The 20397-nt window shown below is 35.1% G+C and overlaps 3 protein-coding genes across 5 annotated transcripts; all 3 read left to right on the forward strand.

Annotated features, from left to right (window-relative positions):
• Positions 1-1672: 1672 nt before the first annotated feature.
• LOC311282652 (major histocompatibility complex class I-related gene protein-like) lies at positions 1673-18397 on the forward strand. Of its 2 annotated transcripts, XM_084396556.1 has the most exons (8): positions 1732-1782; positions 2377-2634; positions 2814-3092; positions 3199-3471; positions 3558-3674; positions 6659-6907; positions 7047-7313; positions 18273-18397. In XM_084396556.1, the coding sequence occupies exons 1-7, from the start codon at positions 1767-1769 to the stop codon at positions 7193-7195; spliced, it is 1341 nt and encodes a 446-aa protein (XP_084252682.1). In that variant the 5' UTR covers positions 1732-1766; the 3' UTR covers positions 7196-7313; positions 18273-18397. The 2 variants fall into 2 exon arrangements, with proteins under 2 accessions (XP_084252683.1, XP_084252682.1); XM_084396557.1 differs by lacking the exons at positions 6659-6907; positions 7047-7313; positions 18273-18397 and adding exons at positions 4015-4047; positions 4181-5190 and having other exon boundaries at positions 1673-1782.
• Positions 7225-9224, forward strand: LOC311282803 (class I histocompatibility antigen, B alpha chain-like; the record flags this gene model as incomplete). The annotated part of the gene is made up of 5 exons (XM_084396811.1): positions 7225-7234; positions 7617-7895; positions 7972-8088; positions 8215-8247; positions 8328-9224. 5 exons carry the CDS (start codon positions 7225-7227, stop codon positions 8402-8404), a joined length of 516 nt encoding a protein of 171 aa, XP_084252937.1. The 3' UTR covers positions 8405-9224.
• Positions 13162-16857, forward strand: LOC311282653 (major histocompatibility complex class I-related gene protein-like). Of its 2 annotated transcripts, XM_084396559.1 has the most exons (6): positions 13162-14438; positions 14613-14891; positions 15000-15272; positions 15359-15475; positions 15702-15734; positions 15861-16857. In XM_084396559.1, the coding sequence occupies exons 1-6, from the start codon at positions 14165-14167 to the stop codon at positions 15899-15901; spliced, it is 1017 nt and encodes a 338-aa protein (XP_084252685.1). In that variant the 5' UTR covers positions 13162-14164; the 3' UTR covers positions 15902-16857. The 2 variants fall into 2 exon arrangements, with proteins under 2 accessions (XP_084252685.1, XP_084252684.1); XM_084396558.1 differs by having other exon boundaries at positions 15359-16857.
• Positions 18398-20397: the final 2000 nt, after the last annotated feature.

Genomic DNA, 20397 nt, shown 5'->3' on the forward strand with positions numbered 1-20397 from the left:
TAGTCACTTTATGAAATCAAAACTGACAATTATTTTCTGATTGTAACATTTTGGAGAAAGATTTGTAAATGTAATTGTGTTTTAAATTACCTTTATCTCGCCGCAAGGTGTAACCGTTTCTCTTACTGTTCACTCAAACTAAATTTTTATTTAAAATAAGAAACAGAGTTAAAGGTATAGCGGAGGATTTTCCCGAATTTTAGAAAAGAACCGCCCTCTCCACTTTTTGAAAAAATGCACATGCGCAACACTCTACCTGCTCCCGAGAGGGAACGCCTATTAAACGTGTGCACGAGAGAGCAAATTGAGAAGTTTACCGTGTCTACGCGGTGCGTGACTTGTGCCAGGGCTAGCATCGCTAATCATAGCTTACATTAACTTTTACTAGCAGTGATTTTAAATGGATTTCTCCAAATAGCATGCCAAACTTTACCTGTCGAGTAGAAACTTCGCGACTGAGGCATCAGTGGGAAGCCCAACCTGTGTTTTGAGCGCACGCCATCGTGTGAATGAATCTCCCAAAAACACACTGGTCTTGTTTCTATCTTCTGCGGCCTTTCTCTTCTTCTCATACACCTCGTAGACTTTTTTTCTCTTGCGACCCTCAGCCATTTTCAAAGGAATGGCTGAAACCGTAGCTCACCACACATATACACCTGAAAGTGCGCATGCGCAGAGAGCAAAAACTACCTAGGGACGAGCACGTACGACGGCTTACGTAAACATATCACCAGAATGATTGACACTTAGGAGGACCAATAGTCTTGATGATCCACCCGGAAAAAGAAAATCCTCCGCTATACCTTTAAGTTAATTCAGACAGGTTTTTTTTTTTTTTTTATGTTACTTGCACTCGTGAGCGGTCAGGGATTCACTGTCGTCGTGGTAACACTCACCGGGTAACTAAAACCAGCTCTACTTTCATGCCTCTCATATATCACACCGCTCTGGATTCATGATTTCATATATAAACACAACTACCGCCTACAATGGCAAGCAGTTTTAACTTTTATTCATTTCCAGGATATGAATTGTTGATATCAAGAATTTACTTTCTTGATATCAACAATTGAATTCTTGATATCAACAAATGTATGAACAATTTAATTGTTGATATCTGTAATTATATTTTCACTAGTGAAATGTCACCATAGGCTGCCATTCAAAATCAATTGTTGATATCAAGAATTGATTTCTTACTAGTTAAAATGTGAATTACTGATATCAAGAATTCAATTGTCACTAGTTGAAATGTCTATTCTTGATATCAACAACCATCTTGCGCATCTACTTGTGCCTTTACCTGCCCTTGTTTTTTTCTTTTTTTTCTTGACCCATCTCAACAAAGAAGAAAGGTAAGTTTTCTTACTGTACATTCATTAAAGTAAAATCTGAAGAAAATGTTTAAACAACACAATAAAATTTGAATGTCTCGACACAAAGCAACATATTAGTAGATGAGTGGAGAAATAGGCCCATACTCTTTTAAACTGTCAGTAAAATCTACCAGTGGTTTGGTCTGGTTTCAGACAAATGTGAAAGGGGAAGTCAAGGCCTGTTTATGGTGTAAAGTGTCTATTCCAGAAGCATTCTTTTTTTTTTCATGACTAGCAAAACATTAACAGCTGAAAAGTTCAGAGAACACACTCTGCCAAAACTGTCGATTATTTCAGTGTTGATCATTTACAGGTGAGCGCAGACTGACAGCATACAGTATGTGTGTCAGCAATATGGACAACATTCTTCTTTTTCTGCTTTCACTTCCAATGGCTGCTCCAAAAGGTAAGACTTCAAAATACTTATTTAATATTTTACTTCAGTTGGAATATGGAATATGGAAAAATATAGTGATCAAGAGCTAAACAGAACAACAATGTGGCCTATTGCAAGTCTGAAAAGCGCAAATAAAGAAATTTGGATGAAAACAAAACCATATGAATAGTCTACGTGAGCTAGACATTTGAGTTTTTAATATTTGATGTTATTTTTAAGCATGTGATTGACTGAGTTAAGAGACTTAAACCTTTTTTTTATAGTGCTGCCTGCTTAATATATACAGATTTGTTTGTACAGATTTGTCAGTCAAAGACTGAGTAAACGAAACTCGTGAGTAAATGTACATAATGGCTTCAAAATTTCCTGGTTGCATAGCAACTGTTCATTCCATAAAGAACTTTGTGAGGAAGCAAAACTTCTATCTTTTCAGTTGCGGTTGATCAAGGCATATGTATTTGTACAGTCTTGTGTATACATATTTTAATTCCAAACAGCAAATAAAAAAAGGACAAAAAAAAAAAAAAAAAACATTATAACATTTCATATATAAATTGGAAAATGTTTCCATCCATTCAATGCATTTTATGTTATTTTCCACAGGCTCTCACTCTTTGTGGATGCTTGCAACATACATTAAAGGACAAACGCCATTTCCTGAATTTAGCTATGTAGCGATTGTGGATGATGTCACAGTTCTGTACTATAACGGAGAGACGAAGACTCTCATTCTAAGAGGAAATACAACAACTGAAGACGACATGTTTGATTTAAATGCTCTCGTCAGAATAAGTGACAACATACAATCATCTTTTATGGAAAAATTGGTAGTAGCAACAAACAATTTAAATAAAACTTACAGTAAGTACAATCAAAAATGTGTGACATATTAATGGAAACATTTTATAAATTATACAAAAGCAGTCTTTTAGGCAATAATAATAATAAAGTATTATCATTGTTATGAATCACTATGATTGTTGTTGTTGTTTTATGATTTTTAATTGACACTACCTTAAAGCTTTATCTCTTCATTAAAGGTGTTATTGCCCTTCAGAGGCTGGTTTTGTGTGAACTGAGAGATGATGGTGAACCGGGACAAATGATCACACGAGATGCAGTCAGTGGCTCCACCACAGATGAGTTGCGATATGTTGATAAGAACTTCACATACCAGGGTCGTTTAAACGTCTCGACCCAAGTGCTGAATATTCATCTTGAAATCAGCAAGTGGAATCATGAACATTTATACCAACCATTCTGCATCAAAACACTCAAGAGGTATCTTGAAAATAGGAGAAATCAAGTCAATAGAAAAGGTACGAGGACCAGCTAAATGACTGAATAACAAGTGTTCTCTTTTAGATTTAGAATTTTTCAGGTCAATATAAATAATAAAAAAATTCTGTTACCTTTTTTCCACAGTGAAACCCAAAGTCAGGCTCCTCCAGAAAAAACTGTCTTCTGGGTCTCGTGTGAGTTGTTTGGCAACAGGATTTTACCCTCGTCACATCAACCTGACCCTGTTCAGAGATGGACAGCCTGTATCTGATCATGAGATCACTGGAGGAGATCTGCTGCCCAATGGTGACGGGACGTACCAGATGAGGAAGAGTCTGGAGATCAGTGCAGACAAACACAAATACAGCTGCTCTGCCACACACCTCAGTCTGGACAACAAACTGCACGTCACTTTGGGTAATAGTATTTTTCAGAAAACATAATTTAACAATCAAAACCAAAATAATTAAAGTTAATCTCAGAGTCTGTGATTCATATTTCAGAGTATGATCACGGGGAACCATTTAAATCAGTGTTTCCTTCAGTTCTGACGGTTTTGGCTCTGATGATGGTGTTTGGAGTGGCAGCTGCTGTAATTGCAAGGAAAAGACAATGTGCAGGTATGACAAGAACTGAGATATATATATATTAGGTATGACAAGAACTGATATAATATATATATATGTGTGTGTGTGTGTGTGTTTTCAAGTTTTATGGGGACTTTCCAAAGACATAATGATTTTTATACTGCACCACAAACTCTATATTCTGTCCCTTAACCCTACCCTAATATATGTGTGTGTGTGTGTGTGTGTGTGTGTGTGTGTTTGCTCAGTACTAAGCCTATATACAGTACACACACACACACACACACACACACACACACATATATATATATATATACTGTATATGCTTAGTACTGAACAGTCAGTCAATCAACCAATCATTTTTGGGTTTTAGATTCCATTAAAAGTGGCTATTCTACTGCTTCTGGTACGTAGTTTAATACGGTTTTAATATATATATTTTTTTAATATACAGCACTGAATAAAATGAAATTAATTATAGTAAGATTGCTTTTTTTTCATTCATTGTACACTCATTAAACATTCAATTTAATTTTCAGCATCTGAATAAAAGTGTGACATCAACACTTGTGTCACACTCAGTGTCATGAGACAAAACAACACTACTGAGTGGAGAAACGTCTTTTAAACAGCCGACAAATTATATTCTGGCAAAGTGTCATAAGATTTCTTTTTTTCAAGAAATCATATTCTCTTTTTTCCCCACAAATTATGCTCCTGCACAGTCCTCACTATAAATCACTGATTGCATGAAGCCTATAATGTCAAGACTATGTCTGCAAGGGTCATTGTAAATGCTTTGATTTGTTGTCCTAAAATGCAAAGTTGTACAAATGTATATAAATAACCATTAGTGCACTCACCAATAGTTTTAGTAATTTAATTGTTGGTGTTTTTATGGTGTAATATCTGTGCATATTATCTTTTAATGTCATACATTTTATTATTGGAATATAAAAAGTTCATGCTTATAAAATAAGTCATGTTTGGATTGCAAATTCTGAGGAATACAATCACATTGGTATAAATAAAGTGAATTTATACATACATTTTTTTTTTTTTTTTTTACTCTAGGTTAATGCTCATTAAAAGCATAATTTTTATTTCATGTTATTTTATTGATAAACCATTACCTCTTATAAATTCCAGAGGGAAGCCATGATGTATTCGTATGTATTCATTGACGTACAGACTGAAAACTCTGATTCTGTCAAAATCTTGTTCAGTTTGCTTTCAGGTTCTTGGACTTTGTTTTGTTTACATTCATCACAAGTGTTCATTGTTCTAGTTTCCCACCACTCATCAGTCATCATGGACACTAACACCAATCATCACAGCTGTTCGTCTGGTAGTCAATCATCTCTGTGTATTTAAGTTCCTTCCTGTGTTCTGTTCACTGTCCTATATTGTTCGTGTTATGTTTGCACACGGTTTTGCATGTTGGCCTTACATTCTGACTTTGTAATAAATCTGATGTTATTTGGTATTCATCTTGTCTTAAGTGTTACAGTTTCTAGCATTGAAAAGAAAATAAGATTTTTTTAAATAAATGTACGTCTATATCACATGTTGAAAACATGGCACATATTTCGCTTAAGATTATTTACAATGTTTTACACTTTGCTATTAAAAATTACTGTATTTTCTCAGTTACCTTAATGCTTCCTTCACAATTATCCCAGTCTGTGCTGAGATCCGAGATATAAATAAAATTTTGATTGCCACCATTTGTACATTACGTGCTTTAAAGGGGTCATATAATGGTACATGCACTTTTACAACTTGATTGTACTGAAATGTGTGTTGGCAGAGCCTGTACACAACCATCATAAAATGATACAAATCCATCCAGTGTTTTTTTTTTAATCTTCTTATATTTTTTCCCCCATCTCAAATCAAGCCGTTCGATTTTGTGACGTCACAAGATCGGACGCCCCTCCCACGATTGTTGATTGACAGCAGCGTTTCAACACAGACCCGCCCTCGCTCGTGAGCAAGCTGTCAATCATAGTCGGCGCGGTCATTGTTGATACGCTGGAGCACTGTCTATGAGCAGAATGGCGTCTAAGCGATTGTGGTGTTCTGTTCTTGGGTGTAATAAGGAGCACAGCAGTCATTTTGATGTTCCTAAATCCGAACCGCTGAAGACGCAGTGGCTGAGTTTGTTTTCGAAGGGAATATTCCCCACGATCAACAGCAATGCTTTGTTTGTGCAAATCATTTCACACACCAGACTGCTTTATAAACGAGGGTCAGTAACGTTATAAAGCTGGTTTTGCTAAGAAGCTGCTCCTGAAAAAAGGATCGGTACCAACTATTCGTGTTCCTGCTGCACCTCCAGAATAACTGAAGTGAGTGTAATGTTTTATTAACCTTTATATTAATATTTATATTAATCTTTGCAAATCGCTTGCTGCACGCTTCAAGATGAATGCGGCTGTTTACACTCAGGGTACATTACGGCATGTTTTCTTACATTACTAATGAGAATTTTTAATGAAAGTATATTACAAACTTTTAATTTAGACCCTAAAGAATCATATTAGCTTGTACAAAAATGGCATTATATGACCCCTTTAAAAGTGAAACTGTGTGTAACCTTAACATGACTGACGTAACTCTCAATTTAACTGAGGTGATTACAGGAAAATACAACTGGTTGGTTTCAGGAAATACACATTTTTTTTACTTGTTACAAAACTTGTTACGTGACACATACTGAAAATATCTGTAGAGAAAGACAATTTTCACTAGCTATGAGAACAACATGAAATTGTTAGTTTTCCTCTGTGTGCTGTCATTTCCAACAGCTGGTCCTATACAGGATGATTTTCTTTAAAAGCAGGTGCATTCAGGTGTTGTGTAATTTAATTTGTACATGGTTCATTTAAACATTTACAAAATGTTATTGCTTTAGTTTTGTGTAGGATATTAACAAACTGACTGTTTCTCAGATTCATTTGTTCAGTAATTTGATTGCAGGTAAAGATGGCTTTTCATGTTCTCTTTTCTCACAGGTTCTCACTCCTTGCGGTTCCTCGTAACTTACATTGAAGGAGAGATGGCATTTCCTGCATTTAATGTTTTATATATGTTGGATGACATTACAGTTGGATACTTTGATTCAGAGACGAACCGCTACGTTCCAAGAGGAAATACAACAAATGAAGATGAGGAGGTTGATTTTATAAATTATAGTATAACTGAATTTATGCGTCCTTTTATTTCAGGAAGACTTACTGGAAAATGTCATAACAAAACAGAAGGTATGTTCATTTGAAGAAGAAGAAAAAAACAACTGACACAAAAAAGTCAGAGCTAAGCACTGATCTTGGGAATCCTGAAGTCATGAAATAAGATGCTGGAGTGTGTTTTGACATCTGATATCCTTCTCGATCTAAACAGGTCCTGTAGTTTTTCAGATGCTGAGTCTGTGTGAAGTGTTGGACAATGACAAACCCGGGCAAATGATCACTAAGATTGCTTTTAATGGCTCCACTACAGAAGAAATGCGTTTTTTTGATGACATGTTTACACATCAAAGCATAGATTAACCATCAACACTACTTCTGGAGATATACAAATGGCCCCATGTAAATATAGGTTACCCACGCTGCACAACGAATCTCAGGAGTTACCTTAAAAAGAGAGCAACTCAAGGGAAGAGGAAAGGTACTTTGCCACTGTTTTCTCTCCTGCCGTTAAATGCACTGTCAGAGAAGCCATTACATTTTATCTACAGTATGTGTGGTTTTTGAGCCACCTATAAGGAAAGGCACACACAAAAATACACCTTAAAAATCTGTCTCTCGTTTCTTTTTCTATGAGTGAACAGGTGCTTAACCTTAACATGAAGTTCAGGAGGTCAACTGAATATTACTTGTACGAATTGTGTCCTGTAGAATGCTACTAAAATTGTATCACTTATGATATAAAAGAGTGTATTCTCATATTCATGATTCATGTTTTCCACAGTGAAACCGCGAGTCAGACTGATTCAGAAAGCAACCTCAGATTCTGGAGGGTCTCGTGTGAGTTGTTTGGCAACAGGATTTTACCCTCGTCACATCAACCTGACCCTGTTCAGAGATGGACAGCCTGTATCTGATCATGAGATCACTGGAGGAGATCTGCTGCCCATTGGTAACGGGACGTACCAGATGAGGAAGAGTCTGGAGATCAGTGCAGACAAACACAAATACAGCTGCTCTGCCACACACCTCAGTCTGGACAACAAACTCCACGTCACTTTAGGTAATGAGGTGTGAAAATGTAAAATGTACTACAGAGCTGTCTTTCTAATCTGACAGTTTTAACATGTTTGTTTCAGAATTTGATCCTGGTGAACCATTTAAATCAGTGATTCTCCCAGTGCTGATAGTTTTGGCTCTGCTGTTGGTGTTTGGGACCGGAGCCGTCATATATAAATACAGGAGGAGACGAGCAGGTAGGATCTACAAATTAAAATGAGTCTGCAAGATGTGATAGACATGATGCAAAAGATAAAACCAAAATATATATATATATTTTTATGTCATTAAAAAAAATCTTTTTTTTGTTTTTGATGTTCTAGCTTCATCTAAAAGTGATTATTCCGCTGCTTCAAGTGAGTATTTAGTTTTCAATATCTCATAAAAATTTCTTCTCACTTATTAAAATGAAAATGAAATTTTATTTTGTTTTCAGGATCTGAAGAGAGTGTAGAAAAACCACCAATGCATAAAACACAGCAGGAAGTCACAGAGATTATGAAACATCTTTAAACAAGTAAATGAATGATAAATAATTGTGTTTTCAATACATATTTTTTTTAAAGATTGTACTTCCAATAGATCCAATATCTCGGATTTTGTTCTGTAAAATCAATGTTTGCTAAAACACACGGTCACAGACTGACATCTGTCTGGAGGATCAGACATGTTTAAAACATGTCCACATATCTACATTGCAATTTTATATTAGTTTTAGTGTTATATTAATATTAAAATATTATGTTAATTTTGTTATTACAAATGTTTCTGATGTCTTACTGCCATTAAGGTCACTGACTAAAGTCTTCCACCTTTATTGTGTAGCCTACAATAAAATCCATATAATGAGCTGTAATTTCTCTTGAAGAAGATTTAACATTAAAATGCATCATAAAAATGTCTTGCCCCGCAAAACAACATGAGCAGAGAAACATGTTCAAACAATGAACACAATTTTGTCAGTAACCCAAATTTACTATTTACTACAGTAACTTTATTTAAAATAAGAAACAGAGTTAAGTTAATTCAGACAGGTTTTTTTTTGTTTTTTTTTGTTTTTTGTAACGTTACTTGCACTCGTGAGTGGTCAGGGATTCACTGTCGTCGTGGTAACACTCATCGGGTAACTAAAACCAGCTCTACTTTCATGCCTCTCATATATCACACCGCTCTGGATTCATGATTTCATATATAAACACAACTACCGCCATACTTCTGCGTGCCTTTACCTGCCCTTGTTTTTTTCTTTTTTTTTTCTTGACAAATCTCAACAAAGAAGAAAGGTAAGTTTTCTTACTGTACATTCATTAAAGTCAAATCTGAAGAAAATGTTTAAACAACACAATAAAATTTGAATGTCTCGACACAAAGCAACATATTAGTACACTGTAAATGATTTCTGTTGTTTTCACAGCATTATACTGTTTTTCTCAACAGTTTCTTGCTGTATAACAGTATGTTACTGTAGATTTTGTTGCTTTCACAGTATTATTTTGTATTTTCAACAGTTATGTACTGTGCACACAGTTGACAGTATGTTACTGTATATTTTCAATGCATTCTGGGAAATTATTAGTTACTGTAAATCTAAATACAGCAGTGCAAATTGACCGCGAAAAAACCACACACAATTCCACGAGTAAAATTGCTAGCCTACAAACGTTATCCTTACATAAAACATTTTCAGGACTGGGTGACCATTAACAGTCTTAATTTCTGTCAGTGGGGGGTGCATGAGAGCGCATTTGAATGAGTTTTTCTGTTGTGTCAGTTGTGTCAGTCTTTTCTGCCGACCTGGAAGGCTGGAACTTCAGCCCGGTGTTAGGAACTTCGCCATATGGTAAGTAATAAATCTTAATATTTGTATGCATGGATTCTAGCTAATAACTTTAAAATTATTTAGAGAGTATGACCAGGATTTAGATATTTAATTTAATTTATTCTTAACATTTTACTATCAGCTGTGTACAATATGATAGGCTACTCTAGGTTTCAATGTAGTTTGGGGCATTGGTGTTACTGTAAATTTAAATACATTAGTACGAAATGACCGCGAAAAATAACCACAAGCTGCCGTTTTATGAATAACTCTTCAGTTCCCTGAGTAACGTTGAGGGCGCGCAGGCCTTTGCATCGCGTCGCTGTGTCTGTCGGCGAAGTTTTCGCCATAAATATCTGGTTAGTGATGAATCTTTATATATTTTTTATGCAAACTAAATAGTAGCAGGTTATGTTAGTTTAGAAGAACTGCCCGCGGCTTATGTTCTATAACGCCTGTAACGCGGATTTCATCATGTTGATAGCTAGCCTACTTGATTATTAAATGTAATTTTATAAACATAGATTGCATATGTAGCCTCTTATAAGGTCAGAATGATCTAATAATTGTGTTATTTACCATTTTAAGTCGGTGGAAGCGCCTGCGCGTTCATTATAGATATATATATCATAGGCTACCGTTGGGAATTGAAAATCGATATCCTGAAATCGGATACCCAAGGTTAGGATTCGGATTCTTGTTATAAAATTTAATTTTCGATTCCTCTTATTGATTTATTCGCGCTTATTTTTGTCTAAATCAGAATATTCTTTTACACGTCTGTGAGGACCTGACCTGGCGATCTGCCAGGACCTTGTTTGTGCAGTTACCTCAGTCTATGTTCATTCATACACTTTTGTTACAAATTGATCTCTATTAGTAACACCAAGGCTTTTTATTTTGCACAAGTGATGGTTTAGAGCTTTGACTTAGAGCTTATTGTGATGTGACTTATTACAGATGATGCTACATATTGTGATCACTCTTGATTCAGTTGGAAAATATATAGGCTATATATTTTTTTTGTGTTTACAGATTTCTTGTCAGGATAAATCCTGAAAATTCGAAATGAACATCACAGTTCCAGGTGAGCAGAAAGAGTGCGAAGGTTGTTCGGAGGAAGACCATGGCCTTGAATCAGGGACTTTGCAGAATATGATTGGCAAAATCATTAAGGTAGGCTAAGAGTAATATTAGGGATGTGCAGCGGAGCCCATATCTTTAGAAATGATTTGTGTCTGAATCTGTATTTAGAAAAATCCAAAAAGGGTGGAAATGACTTAAACCATACATTTTTCAAATTGATAGTCTGTTTTATAATGTAATTATGTTCCCTTCACAGTTTCCATTTAACAAATATGCCTTGTATAAGTCAAATAATTTGTATTTTTATATTATAATTTTTACACCTCTTTAAATAAGTTTTAATTAAAACATGAAATGGTAAAAAATAGGGTTGAGTGATATGGTCAAAAATCATCTTGATAAAATGTTTCATATCAGTCAGTATTGATAATTATCACAATCAATGTCAAATATTTATTTATTTTAAGTTTTAAATGTTCTCAAACATACATTATATAATGAAGACAACAGGTAAAGTTAAAATATAATGAAATGTAATAGGGGTGGGAATCTTTTTGATTCAACGATTCGATTCAAATCGATTCTTTGGGTCACGATTTGATTCAAAAGAGGCGGTACTTTTGAATTTGGGAATTCTCTTTTGAATCAAATTTCATTTTGATATATGCATAGAATAGATTTAAAATCTATGATCAAATCTAAAATCAAATCTATGCATATATCTAAATGAAATTTGATTCAAAATCGAGAATCGAACAGAAATGATCAGCAGCTACTGTTAGCCCCAATCAAGTGCATTTCAAGCACAGACACATTTCATTTATAAATGGCCGTGCCCACTCTTCCGTGAAAAATAAAGTGGATACCATAGGAAAAAAAAATTCTCCTAAAAAGGTGTTGATAATGTGAGTTAGGTTTTTTTTTATTATTAGTTTTGCCTCTGATTGATTTGTGCTTATCATTCCTTGCAGGATTATCAGAAGTGTTGTCGCTCCTCTACCACTTGACACCATCACTACCCTCCTCACCTGGCCTTCATCCTCACCTGTCTTGCTTTCTTTCTAAGTTTCTTTTTTACCTGTTCAGGATCATTTTTGCATGAATTGAAATACATGAATTGTTCACTGATCTTAATTATTAAATATATATTGTTCATTAGTCTTCTTTTAAAACAGATTTTTATTGTTGTATCATATTACATTATTATTACTAATGTATTGTTTAAAAATACACAATAAACCTTGTTGTGCAGGTAAAGCTTCAATTGTTCTTTTTTCTATTTCCCATTAACAGTTAAAATAATATTCCTACAGATTTTCTACATATTCTACAGGTAACACAGTAGCACTATAAAAGTAATAAAATAAAATAACATTTCATAACTGTATAATACTATACAGTATTATTAAAAATCAACGGTGTAATACTGTGTTTTAACGTGGTAAAAAATTACAGTAAAATAATGTATTTAATTTTACAGTATGCTTAACAGTACTGTATTTAGTGTTACAGTAATTTTACTGTTGAATGAAATACAGCAACTACTGGATAATTGTTGCCAGTAAGTTACTGTTAATTTGACAATACATTTTTTACAGTGTAGATGAGTGGAGAAATAGGCCCATACTCTTTTAAACTGTCAGTAAAATCTACTAGTGGTTTGGTCTGGTTTCAGACAAATGTGAAAGGGGAAGTCAAGGCCTGTTTATGGTGTAAAGTGTCTATTCCAGAAGCATTCATTTTTTTTCATGACTAGCAAACATTAACAGCTGAAAAGTTCAGAGAACACACTCTCTAACTACCCACGAGTGTAGATTATTTCAGTGTTGATCATTTACAGGTGAGCGCTGACTGACAGCATACAGTATGTGTGTCAGCAATATGGACAAAATTATTATTTTTCTGCTTTCACTTCCAATGGCTGCTCCAAAAGGTAAGACTTCAAAATACTTATTTAATATTTTACTTCAGTTGGAATATGGAATATGGAAAAATATAGTGATCAAGAGCTAAACAGAACAACAATGTGCTTCCAGTGGCCTATTGCAAGTCTGAAAAGCGCATATAAAGAAATTTGGATGAAAACAAAACCATATGAATAGTCTACGTGAGCTAGACATTTGAGGTTTTAATATTTGATGTTATTTTTAAGCATGTGATTGACTGAGTTAAGAGACTTAAACCTTTTTTTTCTAGTGCTGCCTGCTTAATATATACAGATTTGTTTGTACAGATTTGTCAGTCAAAGATTGAGTAAACGAAACTCGTGAGTAAATGTACATAATGGCTTCAAAATTTCCTGGTTGCATAGCAACTGTTCATTCCATAAAGATCTTTGTGAGGAAGCAAAACTTCTATCTTTCAGTTGCAAGGCAAGGCAAGGCAAGTTTATTTATATAGCACATTTCATACACAATGGCAATTCAAAGTGCTTTACATAGAAGAAATAAAAATAATAAAAATAAATAAGAATAATTAAAACAGTACAGTACAAACAGTCGGACGAACAGCGGCACAGTGCTCATTCAGTAAATGCATAGCTAAACAGAAGTGTTTTGAGTCTGGATTTGAATGTGACTGCAGTAGGAGCACATCTGATCTCTTCTGATCTGATCTGATAATAGCTAAAAGCAGATTCGCCATGCTTAGAGTGAACCCTTGGTATTTCCTGCATGGTTCTGCTCAGAATCCTGGCGGCAGCGTTCTATGAGCTGACACTGTCTTATGGTCTTTTTGGGAAGGCCAGTGAGGAGTCCATTACAATAATCCACCCTGCTGGTGATGAAAGCATGCACAAGTTTCTCTAAGTCTTGTCTGGAAACAAAGCATCTAATTCTTGCAATATTTTTCAGATGAAAGTATGCTGATTTAGTTATTGCTTTGACATGACTACTGAAACTAAGGTCTGACTCTAGTGTCACACCAAGATTCCTGACTTGATGTTTAGTTGTTTGACCCCTAGAGTAAAGGTATGCGTTCACCTTGAGAACTTCATCTTTGTTTCCAAACGCAATGACTTCAGTTTTGTCTTTGTTTAACTGAAGAAAGTTTTGGCACATCCAACTGTTGATTTCATCAATGCATTTGCACAGGGAGTCAGTGGGGCTGTAATCATTAGGCGATAGGGCTAAGTAGATCTGTTGCGGTTGATCAAGGCATATGTATTTTTACAGTCTTGTGTATACATATTGAAAATAAATTAAAAATATAGTTACAAAACGTACTTAATTAAATTAACATATTAAACACATGCAGCAAATAAAAAAAGGACACAAAATAATAAAACAGACTAACAACTAGATTGATAAAAAACATTATGACATTTCATATATAAATTGGAAAATGTTTCCATCCATTCAATCCATTTTATGTTATTTTCCACAGGCTCTCACTCTTTGTGGATGCTTGCAACGTACATTAAAGGACAAACGCCATTTCCTGAATTTAGCTATGTAGGGATTGTGGATGATGTCACAGTTCTGTACTATAACGGAGAGACGAAGACTCTCATTCCAAGAGGAAATACAACAACTGAAGACGACATGTTTGATTTAAACGCTCTCGTCAGAATAAGTGACAGCATACAAAAATCTTTTATGGAAAAATGGGTAGTAGCAACACAAAATTTAAATAAAACTTACAGTAAGTACAATCAAAAATGTGTGACATTAATAGAAACATTTTATAAATTATACAAAAGCAGTCTTTTAGGCAATAATAATAATAAAGTATTATCATTGTTATGAATCACTATGATTGTTGTTGTTTTATGATTTTAAATAAACTCTACCTTAAAGCTTTATCTCTTCATTAAAGGTGTTCTTGCCCTTCAGAGGCTGGTTGTGTGTGAACTAAGAGATGATGGTGAACCGGGACAAATGATCACACGAGATGCAGTCAGTGGCTCCACCACAGATGAGTTGCGATATGTTGATAAGAACTTCACATACCAGGGTCGTTTAAACGTCTCGACCCAAGTGCTCAATATTCATCTTGGAATCAGCAAGTGGAATCATGAACATTTATACCAACCATTCTGCATCAAAACACTCAAGAGGTATCTTGAAAAAAGGAGGAATCAAGTCAATAGAAAAGGTGCGATGACCAGCTAAATTACTGAATAACAAGTGTTCTCTTTTACATTTAGAATTTTTCAGGCCTATATAAATAATAAAAAAATTCTGTTACCCTTTTTTTCCACAGTGAAACCCAAAGTCAGGCTCCTCCAGAAAGAACTGCCTTCCGGGTTTCGTGTGAGTTGTTTGGCAACAGGATTTTACCCTCGTCACATCAACCTGACCCTGTTCAGAGATGGACAGCCTGTATCTGATCATGAGATCACTGGAGGAGATCTGCTGCCCAATGGTGACGGGACGTACCAGATGAGGAAGAGTCTGGAGATCAGTGCAGACAAACACAAATACAGCTGCTCTGCCACACACCTCAGTCTGGACAACAAACTCCACGTCACTTTGGGTAATAGTATTTTTCAGAAAACATAATTTAACAATCAAAACCAAAATTAATAATGTTAATCTCAGAGTCTGTGATTCATGTTTCAGAGTATGATCACGGGGAACCATTTAAATCAGTGTTTCCTTCAGTTCTGACGGTTATGGCTCTGATGATGGTGTTCGGAGTGGCAGCTGCTGTAATTACAAGGAAAAGACAATGTGCAGGTATGACAAGAACTGATATATATATATGTATGTATGTGTATGTGTGTGTGTGTGTGTGTTCGGTACTAAGTCTATATACAGTACACACACACACACACACACACACACACACACACACACACACACACACACACACACACACACACACACACACACACACATACATATATATATATACTGCTTGGTACTGAACAGTCAATCAACCAATCGTCTTTTTGGGTTTTAGATTCCATTAAAAGTGGCTATTCTACTGCTTCTGGTACGTACTTTAATACTTTTTTTTTTTTTTATTAAATATACAGCACTGAATAAAATAAAATAAATTATAGTAAGATTGCTTTTTTCATTCATTGTACACTCATTAAACATTTAATTTCATTTTCAGCATCTGAAGAAAGTGTGACATCAGCCTTGTCAGTGTCATGAGACAAATCAACACAAATATATATACTGTAAATACCATTGTGCATTCACCAATAGTTTTAGTAATTTAATTGTTGGTGTTTTTATGGTGTAATATCTGTGCATATTATCTTTTAATGTTATATATTTTATTATTGGAATATAAAAAGTTCATGCTTAGTCATGTTTGTATGGTAAATTCTGAGAAATACAACCACAAAGATGGTGTTAATAAAGTGAATATATAGTTTTTTTTTAAATATATTTTTGACTCTAGGTTAATGATCATTAAAAGCATAATTTTATTTTATGTTATTTTAATGATAAACCAGTACCTCAATACCTCTTATAAATTCCAGAGGGAAACCATGATGTATTAGATTTTTGGGTTGAGCAACAAATTGACATACAGTACAGACTGAAAACTCTGATTCTGTCACAGTCTTGTTTGCTTTCAGGTTCTTGGACTTTGTTTTGTTTACATTCATCTCAGGTGTTCATTGTTCTAGTTTCCCACCACTCATCAGTCATCATGGACACTAACACCAATCATCACAGCTGTTCGTCTGGTAGTCAATCATCTCTGTGTATTTAAGTTCCTTCCTGTGTTCTGTTCACTGTCCGGTATTGTTCGAGTTATGTGTTTGCACGTTGTTTCGCATGTTAGCCTTACATTCTGACTTTGGAATAAATCTGATGTTATTCGGTATCCATCTTTGTCTCAAGTGTTACAGTTTCTAGTACTGAAAAGAAAAGATTTACGACTATATCACATGTTGAAAACATGGCACATTTCTCTTAAGATTATTTACAATGTTTTACACTTTGCTATTAAAAATTACTGTATTTTCTCAGTTACCTTAATGCTTCCTCCACAATGATCCCAGTCTGTGCTGAGATCCAAGATATAAATAAAATTGCGATTGCCACCATTTGTACATTACTGTGCTTTAAAAGTGAAACCGTGTGTAACCTTAACATGACTGACGTAACTCTCATGTTAACTGAGGCGGTTACAGGAAATACAACTCGTTGCTTTCAGGAAATACAACTTTTTTTAACTTGTTACAAAACTTGTTACCTGACACATACTGAAAATATCTGTAGAGAAAGACAGTTTTCACTAGCTATGAGAACGACATGAAATTGTTAGTTTTCCTCTGTGTGCTGTCGTTTCCAACAGCTGGTCCTACAGGTAGGATGATTTGCTTTAAAAGCAGGTGCATTCAGGTGTTGTGTAATTTAATTTGTACATGGTTCATTTAAACATTTACAAAATGTTATTGCTTCAGTTTCTCAGATTATTTTGTTCAGTAATTTGATTGCAGGTAAAAATGGCTTTTCATGTTCCCTTTTCTCACAGGTTCTCACTCCTTGCGGTTCCTCGTAACTTACATTGAAGGAGAGACGCCATTTCCTGCATTTAGTGTTTTATATATGTTGGATGACATTACAGTTGGATACTTTGATTCAGAGACGAACCGCTACGTTCCAAGAGGAAATACAACAAATGAAGATGAGGAGGCTGATTTTATAAATTATAGTATAACTGAATTTTTGCGTCCTTTTATTTCAGGAAGACTTACTGGAAAATTTCATAACAAAACAGCAGGTATGTTCATTTGAAGAAGAAGAAAAAAAAAACAAGCATTGATCTTGGGAATCCTGAAATCCTGAAATAAGATGCTGGAGTGTGTTTTGACATCTGATATCCTTCTCAATCTAAACAAGTCCTGTAGTTTTTCAGATACTCAGGCTGTGTGAAGTGTTGGACAATGACAAACCCGGGCAAATGACCACTAAGTTTGCTTTTAATGGCTCCACTACAGAAGAAATGCGTTTTTTTTATGACATGTTTACACATCAAAGCATAGATAAACCATCAACACTACTTCTGGAGATATACAAATGGTAGCATGTAAATATAGGTTACCCACGCTGCACAACGAATCTCAGGAGTTACCTTAAAAAGAGAGGACCTCAACGGAAGAGGAAAGGTACTTTTCCACTGTTTTCTCTCCGGCCGTTAAATGCACTGTCAGAGAAGCCATTACATTTGATCTAGTATGTGTGGTTTTTGAGTCACCTATAAGGAAAGGCACACACACACACACACACACACACACACACACACACACACACACACACACACAAATACGCCTTAAAAATCAGTCTCTCGTTTCTTTTTCTGAGTGAACAGGTGCTTAACCTTAACATGAAGTTCAGGAGGTCAACTAAATATTACTTGTACAAATTGCAAAAAAAGAGTGCTGCAGAAGATTGTTTTTTCTTGAGTGTCATAATTGTTGGTGTCCTGTAGAATACTACTATAAAATTGTATCACTTATGATATAAAAGAGTGTATTCTCATATTCATGATTCGTGTTTTCCACAGTGAAACCGCGAGTTAGACTGATCAAGAAAGCAAACTCAGATTCTGGAGGGTTTCGTGTGAGTTGTTTGGCAACAGGATTTTACCCTCGTCACATCAACCTGACCCTGTTCAGAGATGGACAGCCTGTATCTGATCATGAGATCACTGGAGGAGATCTGCTGCCCAATGGTGACGGGACGTACCAGATGAGGAAGAGTCTGGAGATCAGTGCAGACAAACACAAATACAGCTGCTCTGCCACACACCTCAGTCTGGACAACAAACTCCACGTCACTTTGGGTAATAGGATTTTTCAGAAAACATAATTTAACAATCAAAACCAAAATAATTAAAGTTAATCTCAGAGTCTGTGATTCATGTTTCAGAGTATGATCACGGGGAACCATTTAAATCAGTGTTTCCTTCAGTTCTGACGGTTTTGGCTCTGATGATGGTGTTTGGAGTGGCAGCTTTGATAACTGCATGGAAAAGACGACGTGCAGGTACGACAAGAACAGAAAAAGAGGTCTAAAGAGCCTAGAATAGAAACTTAAAGGAATAGTTCACCAAATATATGGATTAGAACAACTTTCGCGCATGCGTGTGTGTATGTGGTGGTTACCGACTCCTTTAAGAAAAATCCAAAATTGTAGCCTATATATTACAGTTATGTTTTCTAAACAGCAAATCAAAGACAATATTTCCTTTCGTCTTCCTTTTGGTGTTTAGATTCAGATAAAAATGGCTATTCTACTGCTTCTAGTAAGTACTTCTTGTTATTAAGTTATTTTTTAATTTACAGAACTGGATAAAGAAAACCCTTGCATATACTGAACACTCATTAAACAATACTTTTTATTTTCAGCATCCGCAGAAAGTGTGGACACCGCAATGAAATTGACGTGAATGCTATGACACAAAGTGGTATATTCCAAAAAAAGCATATTTCACTGTTACCTACAATTTCCATTATAATTCACTAGTTCACTATGATTTTGCCACTGTCGCACAAGTGACGTATTGTCATGCTGTCATACCTTTCTATTCCTAGACCTAAAAGTGGAAAAAACTATTTAGACAAATGAATAACTACTTTGATCCATTTACACTATGCCAATGTATTCATTTATTTGGTGGTGTAGGTATGATGTAATGTTTGTGTGTATATTCACGCTATTAATTTTTTATTCTAATAATACAAAAAAAAAAATTCTCAAGAACGTTCTCATATTATTAATGCAGAAGGTAAAAAAATAAAAAGGAGCAATAAAAAGATTCTTGGCTAATGATCATGGAACGCAGTATTGTAATCTTTATTTAAAAAAAAAATGTGTTTCATATTATTATATTCAAAATTTGAAACATATTAGATATTCAAGAGGGAACCTTTTGTGAACTGACTTTCTAGACATTAATATTACTGTACAAACCTAAGGAGCTATATTACATAATATTTACAGATGCTGAAGAAAATGCTTGGTAATTTTCTGCTTTTGCTCTGGTTATTTCACTGTTGCCTGGATATGTCATCTGTAGTAGCCAATGCAACGACCTCTAGTGGTCGATTTTTGGTGAGCTTTACAATGACAGAAGTCAGCCTCAGTAACAAACACAAATACAGCTGCTCTGACACACACCTCAGTCTGGACAACAAACTGATCATTGATTTGGGTAATGAGGTGTGAAAATGTAAAAAAATACTACAGAATGTCTTTCTAATCTGACATTTTTAAAGAAAACAGTATAACTATTTAGAGCAGAGAGTAGTTCACCTGTGTGGCAATGGAAAAGAGTCCACAATCACTGTTTTATTTGGCTCTAAGGCCAACACACATCTTCATTTTACCCGACTTTTTTTGGTGTAACAATTGGTGACTGACACCCATGCAGAGGCATCGATGCGTTTTATCATCCCAGCTGCTTCCAAGCGATGTAATTCCTCTGACACAGCACTACGAACAGACAGTGCCAGACCAATATAAACATTCATTAACGCACACATCAGTTATGGTAAAAAGAAACTCAAGCATATTTGCGATGCTAGATGTGTGAGAAGATTGTTCAAGCTCTGAAACTGCAGGTGTGAAGGACAGTGAGGAAGACTCCGCATATGAGCAAGGATATACACTAGTAAACGGAAGTCTTT

The sequence above is a fragment of the Rutilus rutilus genome, assembly GCF_951802725.1.
Source record: "Rutilus rutilus genome assembly, chromosome: 23".
Lineage (NCBI taxonomy): Eukaryota > Metazoa > Chordata > Actinopteri > Cypriniformes > Leuciscidae > Rutilus > Rutilus rutilus.